Source organism: Raphanus sativus, chromosome 8, assembly GCF_000801105.2.
Source record: "Raphanus sativus cultivar WK10039 chromosome 8, ASM80110v3, whole genome shotgun sequence".
Lineage (NCBI taxonomy): Eukaryota > Viridiplantae > Streptophyta > Magnoliopsida > Brassicales > Brassicaceae > Raphanus > Raphanus sativus.
The window spans coordinates 6,555,439-6,566,129 of NC_079518.1; the positions used below are offsets into that span (position 1 = coordinate 6,555,439).

The 10,691-nt window shown below is 39.2% G+C and overlaps 2 protein-coding genes across 2 annotated transcripts in view; one reads left to right on the top strand and one right to left on the bottom strand.

Moving 5' to 3' along the window:
• The first annotated feature begins 1,312 nt into the window (after window positions 1–1,312).
• On the top strand, window positions 1,313–3,326 carry LOC108821727 (heavy metal-associated isoprenylated plant protein 26). Its single transcript, XM_018594717.2, has 2 exons — window positions 1,313–2,068; window positions 2,770–3,326. Exons 1-2 carry the CDS (start codon window positions 1,991–1,993, stop codon window positions 3,151–3,153), a joined length of 462 nt encoding a protein of 153 aa, XP_018450219.1. The 5' UTR covers window positions 1,313–1,990; the 3' UTR covers window positions 3,154–3,326.
• A 392-nt stretch (window positions 3,327–3,718) lies between these two features.
• Window positions 3,719–10,691, bottom strand: part of LOC108821726 (E3 ubiquitin-protein ligase UPL3) — an 8,428-nt gene continuing 1,455 nt past the window's right edge. The window contains 25 exon segments of the mRNA XM_056992461.1: window positions 3,719–3,932; window positions 4,023–4,142; window positions 4,380–4,508; window positions 4,605–4,673; window positions 4,766–4,846; window positions 5,036–5,140; window positions 5,231–5,455; window positions 5,572–6,923; window positions 6,926–7,121; window positions 7,358–7,456; window positions 7,569–8,341; window positions 8,344–8,469; window positions 8,472–8,655; window positions 8,658–8,967; window positions 9,041–9,162; window positions 9,244–9,480; window positions 9,865–9,935; window positions 9,938–10,025; window positions 10,102–10,148; window positions 10,151–10,256; window positions 10,259–10,273; window positions 10,368–10,430; window positions 10,432–10,476; window positions 10,564–10,638; window positions 10,640–10,675. Of these exon segments, the coding sequence (XP_056848441.1) occupies window positions 3,867–3,932; window positions 4,023–4,142; window positions 4,380–4,508; window positions 4,605–4,673; window positions 4,766–4,846; window positions 5,036–5,140; window positions 5,231–5,455; window positions 5,572–6,923; window positions 6,926–7,121; window positions 7,358–7,456; window positions 7,569–8,341; window positions 8,344–8,469; window positions 8,472–8,655; window positions 8,658–8,967; window positions 9,041–9,162; window positions 9,244–9,480; window positions 9,865–9,935; window positions 9,938–10,025; window positions 10,102–10,148; window positions 10,151–10,256; window positions 10,259–10,273; window positions 10,368–10,430; window positions 10,432–10,476; window positions 10,564–10,638; window positions 10,640–10,675 (4,740 nt within the window). The 3' untranslated portion in view covers window positions 3,719–3,866.

The following is a 10,691-nucleotide window of genomic DNA, read 5'->3' on the forward strand; positions in this document are numbered from 1 at the left end:
AACTAAAAAAAATAAAAAAAAGATAAAAGGTGTGTATTGGTTCAACCAATGGTTTAACTGGTATACCGTGTTTTGGGCCTTATTTAATATATAAAATAATATCATATATTTTTATGAAAACTAAAAATTTAACTTCCTAATTAGAATACAAACAGATTCTAACAATATAACTAAAAATTAATAATAAAAGGTTACGTATTGGTTCAACCCGTTGTTTAACTGGTAGCTGGGTCCTGAGTTTTAGCAGGTTTTTGTAGGTTTTACTGGATTACTAAATAATAATTTTTTTTTCATAAAGCTCAAACCGGATTACATACATGATAACCGAATTTATCTATTTAACTGCAGATCCGGTTCGGGTTTCAAAACACTAGATACAAGTGTATAGCTATGCAACATCACAAATTCAATAAAAGTATCAAAACTTTCTTACTAATAATTTTGTTTTAAATGGTATACACATATATGATTACGAAAAACATAAAAGTTAAATTTATAGAAAAAAACTAAAAAATAAATATACCCGCCCTCTCAAAGGGCGGGTCAAAATCTAGTCTGAACTTAAACAAAAAAAATTCAAATATTTATTGAGAGATATCAATCTAAGTCTTACATTGAAAATTAAACAAAAACAAATTTAAAATATAAAGAAAAATCAAATTCTAATTAATATAAGAATTTTTGAGAAAGAATCAAAAAATATATCTATAAGAGACCACTTTTTAGGTTTAAAAATCTAAAATATACATTATCGTACTAATCGGATAATAATAAATTGAACATTGATTCACACATCCCTAGCATTTATCAGATCTAAATATCTAAGATTTGAGAGATCCAAATTCGAAAGGGACCGATGAACAAAGATCCGAACTCTCCGGCCTAGTTTTTTCTTTCATGGGTGGTTTGTTTACACATCATACGGTTGACCGATTGACGTTGAATCTTATGGGTGGTGGTTTGTTTACACATCATACGGTTGACCTATTGACGTTGAATCTTATGGGTCCAGAGCCACCAACAAACAAATGCTAAAAAAAGTAGGCCTCACAGGGATCCAATAGAGGCCCAAACTTCGAGTGAGACAATAAACAAAAGAGTCGGCACGTCGGTGACGGTGAGACTTTTTCGAGTTATCGATTAACCAAAAGCAATAGCTCCTCTGTTTCCCATAACATCAGATTAATTAATTATTTTTAAAAAATTATATATACTGTATATAAAAGGCAGCAGTGAATCTAACGCACCGTTCTTGTCTGTCTGTCTGTCTCCATCCCAAGATCAGTCATATAGGACTTGACACGAGTTATAGTTTATAAACAGTTTATATTCTTTTTTTATTGGTAAACAACAGTTTATATTCTTCTTCAAATTATAGTTTTTATTCTTATTTTTGCTAAATTATACCTTATATTCTTTTTTCTTTTTGAGAAAATATAGTTTATATTCTTCTTCAAGCTTTTTCTTTTCCTCCTTATTATTACATCAATCCAACTGTAGCCAAACCGAGCACCCAAAATATGAAACTGAATTATTACAATAAATATATACAGAAGAATAATTAATGCGGATAAGATTTTGGAAAAAACAAAAAATAATGAAGATAAGATATTTTTTATTTGTAAAAAATGTAAGAGAAGATTTTTAGAGACGTCGACTATGAAACTGGTGGTGGGACCAGGAGAGGAAGGGTGAGCCTTCATCCATTTAATTATTTTAACTTTGAAATAAATAAAAAGTTAATTTTACTTTGAATTATATTTACCGGACTACTATTTTATTGTCTTTGTATCCTCTTTCTCCCCTATTTAAATTATCGTTTCTATCATTTACTTCCTATCCACTTTCCCTTTGCCTCTGAGATCACTGTGCTGTGGTGCAACTCATTTATACTCTCTCTTCTCCATCTCCTTTCTCCTAGAGGTTATACCTTTTTTACAGTTCTTCCTTGGATAGATCTATCCGGTTCTTTCTAGTGTTAAAAGACAAAATGGGTGTTCTTGATCATGTCTCTGAAATGTTTGATTGCTCTCATGGTCACAAAATTAAAAAGCGCAGACAGTTGCAGGTAACCCCTTCTTCTTCTTTCTGTTCGAATTTTAGATCTTGTTTTTTTGCAAAAATCAAAAAGAAGATTCCTTGTGAAAGTGACGACTCTAGTAAGCTCGATGAGAAGGAAAGTTTTGAGTGATATGTGACTGTTCTTTTGTAGATCTCGTTGATTAAGTTCCATAAAATATACAATTAAGTAGCAATCTTAACTATGCTTTTAAATTTTTATATCTTAGACCTCTTCAGACAGAGAACTCAGATAGTAGACTAGTAGTGGTAATTCTTTCTGAGTTTGATATTCTCTTCTTTTTCATTTTCTTAATATAGTTTACACAATTACAATCACAGAAAAAGAATATAACCGTTGTGTATTTGAATTAATGTTCTTTTTAAAAAGTGTGAATTAAATGTTCTTAACGCCGACCAAATAGATTCGTTTTACTCTAGAACACAAGCTGCATCCATCTGTTAGATTTACACCGGGATTAGTTGTACTAAATTAGTATTAAATGTTCGCTGTCGGAATCTATGATTATTTCTTTTCTCTTGTAAAAAAAGAAAACAATCATAATTAGGGGAAAAACACGTGAACTAACTCTTACCAGTCAGTCATAATATGATTACTACTTACTAGTAGTACTATTTTGCTTAGATATTTATTAAAGTAGTACTTAACACTTCTTGATTTGTCGTTTTGTTAAAACCAAAAATTAATAGACGGTGGAGATCAAAGTGAAGATGGACTGCGAAGGCTGCGAGCGCAAAGTGCGGCGGTCGGTGGAAGGCATGAAGGGTGTCTCGTCTGTGTCTCTGGAGCCCAAAGCTCACAAAGTCACTGTGGTCGGCTACGTCGATCCAAACAAGGTGGTGGCCCGTATGGCTCACAGGACAGGCAAGAAGGTTGAGATCTGGCCTTATGTGCCCTATGACGTCGTGGCTCATCCTTACGCATCCGGAGTCTACGACAAGAAGGCACCCTCGGGCTATGTGCGAAGAGCGGATGACCCTGGAGTTTCGCAGCTGGCTCGTGCTAGCTCCACCGAGGTCCGCTACACTACTGCTTTTAGCGATGAGAATCCAGCGGCTTGCGTGGTCATGTGATTTGTCGCTCTAGCTGCATGTATGGACCCTTTCTGTCTGTTATTTAAATATATTGGTGTGTTGTTTTTGTTTTTGTTTTTGTAAATTAATACCACCATATATGGTAGGTTACTGTGTTTGGTTTGGACTGTCTCTACTCTTAAACTCTTATAATTTTGTCGTATGTTCCTATTTATGCTTTTGTTTGCACTTATTCCAAAGACGGATGTTGAGAGAAGATGTCAATGTCGAAACCAAATTTTTATCAAAAAGAAAACTAATGAAACGAAGACGAGTCCTCTTGTTCGATCTCCAGAACACCATAAACGAAGTAACGAACAATTATTTCTTTGACATCCTACAGTCAGCTGCTGTAATTGATAGAGCCTCTCGTTATGACAAAAACATAATTTAGATCGTACATCACCTGAAGGTTTGTACCTTTTTATTTCTTTCAGCTGACAATTTTTAATAGCACTTCTAAATTTTCAATCGAATTTTGAATGTCACGGAAATTATTCAAGTTTATCGTTTGATTTTATTTTTATCCTCCATGAATTAATAATATATCACTTGCAGACGAGAATTATTGAAAACTAATTTTAATCTCATGGTTTAATAGAAATAACATTCAAAGTGCAGAATCAGAAACTTCCGATGTATAATGTACAAAGAGAGAGAGAGAGAGAGGGGTTTGGTTTATAGCCACCACCGCCGACTCAAGAGAGATATGCCTATGAGAGGTCGAACGATCCCTGCCCTTCGTTGATGGCGTAGAGCAGTTTCTTGTACATGATTTCCTGTTTCAGGTACAAAATTCTATTCAGGCTCACCTCAACCAACCACAGAAACCATAGACTTAAAAATAAAAGAGAGACATGAGTTTATACCTTAGTAGAATAAGGAGGGAGCTTAAGGTAGTTGGCGCAAGTCATGACGCTGGGAAGATCGTCGTCTGCTGTTTCCGTAGCCCCTGTCCCATTAGCTGCTGCATTTGAGGTTGATGAGAGCTGCATAAAGCCAAAGACACATCAATTTTCAAAATTCCGTGAGAAACAAATACATAACTTCAATCAAGAGAGCTAATTCCTTCTTAAACAAGTCTTGCAAATGCAAACAAAACACCACAATGCGGCACGTAGATGTATTCTGAATTCTGATACATGGCTTGGTGGGTTTAGTTTAACACATGACTAGGGACCGCTTGCCTCGATTACAACCGAATATATAAGTAAAAGGTTTATTACCTTTCTCACAATCGTCAGCTTCGGGTTCAGAACAGCTAAGCCACCAGGAGGAAGCCTAGGAGCTCCAGTTACAAACTGGCAGAAAGCCCGCTGTTGATCCGCTGTAAGCTCTCCCATGATCTCCAGTAACTACCGCCAGGGTAAAAAAATCAAAGTCAAAAAGGAATCAACAATATAGAAGCAAAAGCTTGATTGTAAAATTTTTAACAAAGGAAAGTTACTTACGTTAACGATTGCCGGACTTTTTGCAGTATAACCGTGATCAAACTTGATATGTTCAACAAGAGTCTCCGCCTGTAAAAAGAAAGATTTTAGAAATGAAAATTTTATCTAATTGATTTCAAGTCTCCTGGGTAATGGAATTTATTTTAAAGTTGAAGAATCACCTCCCACAACTCTCTACGACCACACAACAAGTAGTCCAGCTCGGAAGGGGTGAATATTTGTAGAGACTTTATGTCAAAGACCTGGTAATCATGAGCAGGAACATAGAGGTCTTATAAGGATAAGAAAGGTAAGACTATAATAGAGACTTAATATCAACCTGTTGTTTAAAAGATTATGAACCAGAAGAAACCACTCATTCTATATGATTTAGAAGCTAAAGCCAACATGAAAACTAAGAGACAAAGCGGAGAGTCAGTGTAACTGCTAACCTGATTGAATCCAGATCTGAAGGCTTCGATCTGCCGGGCAACTCCTCTCTTGACAGTAGCATCAACGACCAAGGATATATAGTCCTCAAGACTATTAATATCAACCTGTAATAGAACAGAAACAAGTACGGCATCAGCAACAATGGACAAGAACGAAAAGAATACTAAGATATGGGATGTAAGCTTAGAGGGTACAATGTCATCTCCAGGTCTCAATATGCATTCAGGATAGCCAGGTAGGGTGAAGTCCAAGCAAAGATCTTCAATACGGGATCCACGTAAACATAAATCAGAAATCGCGCTACTGTTGCCACCACCTTCTGCTTCCAGATAGTGCTTACGGCCAACAAGAACACGAAGCTCTTGCAAAGTCTTGCCAAGTTCAGCATCAAACAATATAATATCATGCAAATCAAGCTCCTGTTTAGGTGAGAAAAACAAAAGCAAGCAATTACACAAAAAGCAAAGAAGTCGAAACTACGAGTCCACTCTTGGCTAAATAAAACATATTCTGATAGCAAAAAAAGAAAACTCACTTGACCAAGAATAAGCTTATAAAACGCTGTACTCAACGGGACGTCCATTAGCCGTCCATCTTGAAGTGCTTTGGCCATCACGCGCCCTAAAAGGCGGAAATATTCAACAACTTTATGAAACCGGCTACCTTCGGATACGTCAGCTGTTGAGGGCCAGGGCCGAGGAAACAACCCAAGCGGTGCCTGAACTATATCTCTGTCCCTAGCTGCTGCTGATTTCCCATCTTGAATCTCATCTCTATCAGTCTGCAGGGATAACTTGTCACCAGCATTTGATCTCCACATCCCAAGGGAAACCTTTTGCAAATCATGGCTTAGGAGTGTGTAAAACTCAAGTGTGGGGCCTAGACCAGTACCAACTTCACCAAAATATTCTACTTCAAGCACAGCTTTTTGGCTAGAATACATCTCCATAACTTTCGCAGCAGAATCTAATATTCTATTTCGGGATACACGCACTTTCTGGCGCTGCAATCTCCCTATCCTCATCTCTCGCTCGTTCGTAGAACCACTGCCGTCAGCACCTTGCTGCTGCTGCAAGCGGTTCAATGCACGCGACAACCCAAAGGCGGTTGAATAGAAATACTGTCTCCGGGTCTGAAACGGAAACAAAAACGGGCATGCTGTAGTCAACTGGTAGCACCAAGAGGGAAGACTTCCACTGCACAAAGCAAGCGCATCCTGGATCTGTCGAGCTAATTTTGGTGTAAGTTTGCTGTTGATGAATTCTTCATGAGAAACCTTCGCAGCAGTTGTATTCGGATCATCTAGACTAGTAATTTTACCCTCTGCGAAACGATCAGAAACGGTTTGGGCTCTTAACCTAGGGCCAAGCTGATTTAAACCTTCTAATACACGCAACAACGCCAGGACATTATACGTAGAATTTGACTTCTCAAGGTCGCATGGAAGCTTTCCTTGTACGATACTATCCAAAAGAGATGCCCTATACGACTGGGTTTCTACGCTTGCGTTAGTAGTAGCAGATTTGGTGGATTTAGATGGTGTGGTTGAACTTGCACCAGCAGCAGACAACCTATTCGCTTGGCTGTCCGGCATCTGGTACATGATAGTATAAATATCACTTAATCTGCTTCCATCACTCGAGATGAAATCGTTGCCACCGAGTCTGTCATCATCATCTTCGCCTAGCGCAAGTTGTCTTTGCACAGCCTGATAAATCGTCATATGCCTACTAAGTTGCTTTCCTCCCGCAGTAAACAACAACTTAGAGGACTCATCAGAACTTCGATTTAGGGTACGCCCATGCATGTCTCTACTTCCCCTGATACCTCTACCACTAGCAGCTCCAAGCCCAGCCATCGCGGCAGCAGCGAAGGAGAGTGCACCCTAGACCCATAAAGATTCCCAATGCCAGCATCAGTAGAATTAGATCCCCTTGCAGTTGCTGTTCGACTACTGCCTGCCAAAGCTGAATTCATCTGTCGGCCGCTAGTTGCTAGACCGGCTCCGTCATCATCCACTGCGTCTCCCAATTTTACATCATGAACCTTATCAGGCGTGCACATGGGAAGACTGTCATCCAAGACCTGAATTCAAGACCAAATGTAAACTACAAAGAATACCCACCGATAGCAACTAGATATATATGAGAAACTGTGGTATAAAGTTAATATGGTTCCGAACAAGGTCAGCTCAATATGGCAAACTTATCTAAAAATACGGAAGGCTGGCAAGCATTATTGCGAAATGCAGCATCTTTCATGTTGTTGGCAAGAGAAATAAATGCGTCTAGTAATGTACATACTGGGGAGGGAATACTTACATCCTCATCCTCATCGTCATCATCGTCGTCAGAAATGTCTTCCTCTTCAATCACCAAAGCATCATCCATGTCGACGGGGGATATATCCAATTCTTCGTCCTGCAAGGCATATAAGCAAGATAGTGCTGCATAAGCAGATCACAACACAAACATTTGTATAATGTAACACAATAAACAACCATGTAATACAGAACTTCCTACAGTGACATACCTCAGAGCTGGAGTCTCCGCTAGCTGGTTTCATTAGTGTATCTTTGTCAAGGACAGCTCTTCTTTGAGCACTGCTCCTTGTCTGAGGCCCCTTATCCGGCTGAGCCAGCTTCATAACACCTTTACCTTTAGATGAGCTGGTACCTTTTTCATGCACAGGTTCTTTCTTTGAGGCATCACCTATTTTAATTGCTGATCTAGATCTAGAAGAATGACGAGTGGTGGAAGCTGGAGTTGACGAGGATGGTGATGAAACACCAGCACCGCTAGGTAATATGCCTGCCTCAGTATTTCCAGCAGGCGCTGCTGGCTTCACATTAGATTCACTGCGTTGAACTCGGGGCCAGAGAAATTCCTCCACCGCTGCTATGCTTGCCAATGGATCTATGAGAACAATATTGGAGGAGTAATCACGTAGTGCCTTTTCTCCAGGTGCACGGCATAACCGCAACTTCAAAGGATGTGCCAGAGCACTCAAACCAGATGAGAGACGAGCACTTCCACTGAGTGACCTTGAGGGATGGCTAAGGACGACCGGAAAGCGTTCCAGTGAAGATAAAGCATCTTGAAGTTTCTGAATCAAAACAGTCATTGGAGGGATCTTTCCCTCATTACCATCAGAAGGAAGTGCAATTTCTAGAAAAGCTTTGAACCTTCTGAGCCCATCCTGGCGAAGTTTGGGCAAATCAACCTCGGAGATTTTCTCTTTGGAAAAGTAGCCATAAGAAAAATAGTTAAGCAAAGCTGCAACCACACCACTGCCAATAAACTCAATGTTGAGACGCCATCTCCTTTGCTTAGCTCGCCAAGTATCTCAGAGATGATACCAATCAAGTATTCTTCCTTGCTAGCAGAAAAATCGCCAAGGCATGGACCAGAGGCTTTAGATTTTCCCTTTCCTTCACTTTATGGTCATTTGTACCAGTAGTTAGCTTCGTGCAAAGATTCTTCAGATGTAAGAGATCATCTGTAACTCCAACATCAAATTCCCCACCATCAGATGGGAAGTGCTTGTCTTTGAATGCTTTTGCACAGGAGCTAACTGTTTCCCTTAGCATGAAGCTCGCTGTAGGAGATTCCAGGGGAATTATGGTTTTTCACCTATGTTAGCAGACACAGAATTCTTAAGCTCTTCCGACTGATTTCCATCAGAATTGGCATTACTACTTCTCCGTCTGTAACGCCTAGATCGTGCAGATCCAGGCACGCAGTCATTTTCCTGATCAGTATGAGAACTAGGTTTACCAACCAAGACAAGTTGATCTACAGCATGAACCACCCTTCCCTCACAAACATTTTTCGAGAAAGTTTCAGGAAGTTTTTCCATCAGAATTTCGGCGACTTGTAGAGCAGGAACCAAGACTTGTGGATCTTTCCATGCCAAGACACCAGCCAAGAAGCTAAATAGGGAAAATAATGTAAGAAGTTGCGTCACTGTCATGTGAAACATAGTTTAAAGCATAAACAGCATACCTCGATATATTTGTGTCACCAATTAGAGATTGAATCATTTCTGAAGTGCTGAAATACATCAACTTTGCGATAACTGAGAGACATTTATGACGAATAGTACCATTGACACTAGAACCATAAATCTGTTTGGATAGAAAACAAAGGGTGTTAGACATACAGGAGGTTGTATGAACATTAATTTGTAGAAACTGCAACAAAAAAACCTGCACTAAAACTGGAAGAAGATCCAATCCAAATTGCTGCAGAAGTTCGGGTTGATCACTAAGTAATTTTTCTTTAGGTGAAACTCTTAGAGAATCATCTTGTTTTCCTGAAGTACTTGGAGAAGAATTTTTTTGGCCTGAACCTTTCACCAAAGTGTTTGCGCTAGTAGGAAGGGAGATACTTCCTTCTGGCAGTGGAGGAGGAAGCTCGTTCGCTAGGTTGACTATCTCAAAAATCTAAGATGCAAAACAAGAGTTATAATCCACAACCTTTCTGGAAAAAAAAGACCTCACATGATCATGTGCAAGAATAAATTCAAGAATTAGCGAGCCATGGGAATAAAAACAACACAGAGCGCACTGATGAAGCGCTTTTATCTATTTCACTTCTACAACAAGACCAGAAAACAAGCATAGGAAAGCTTGCACCATCGGCTACAACATAAATAAAGCCAAAATACATGTACATGGATTTTGATCGAGCTGAACAGAGAATTATCGTAAATGCAAGTGATCTATTTAAATGCAAGTGACCTATTTGGAGGTGTATCTCCCTGTACACCAGTTATTTAAGGAATTGAACAAAATAAAGTCTGTGACGTCAACAAGTAAATCCGTAACCTGATCTGCAGGCCTGCTCAGTGCTGGGGAGATAGATGCATTAGCAGAGACACCAGAACCCGACAGAATACCTTAAGAATGCTACTAATACCGAGAAGAAGTAATGTCCTGCACCCAAGAGGTGAACCGCTCGCACAGGTGGAAGGTAATCGGATTAATCCCTGTGTAAAATATGATGAAAAACGTCATATTTTGAATAAAGGAATATAGAAAACACAAAAGCAAATTTAATCATACCGTGTATGTTGAAACACCGAGAGATGCTTGCCCACCTCCCGAGTTGCAGAGGATATGAGAGTCGCAGCTTGAGTCACCAGGCCATGGTTGCATAATTCATCTAATTTCTCAGGGTACGATGCAAATGCTTCGGCAATCCGAGTCAAACAGATAGAAGGCAATATTCCAAAACCTGCCCACCGTACGAACATATTATGAAGGAAACTGGAGCAAGAGCAGAACTAGATAGTACCACATAGCCCAAAAACAAAAGAAGGATCGTTTACCTTCGAATCATGATACTGAAGTAGGTTTGTCAGTACCGGTACAGCTTCCATAACGTAATCAGATTGCATCAGAAGGTAACTTCTTACACATATTTGCAGCAGTAGATTACTGCCACACGCTACAAAACAAAGTAAAAAAATGCATTAGATACACGAGTATGGTAAGCATAAAAGAAAAAGTTACAAAATTACCCACCTGGATCCGGTGGAGAAGAAATCCAGAATATGATAGCACTGCCATAAGAGCACCAGCTCGCAAACAGGCAGTTGGGGTGTTCCTGAGATATCTTTTTGAGAGCTTGCAGAGACTGTTGCAAATACACA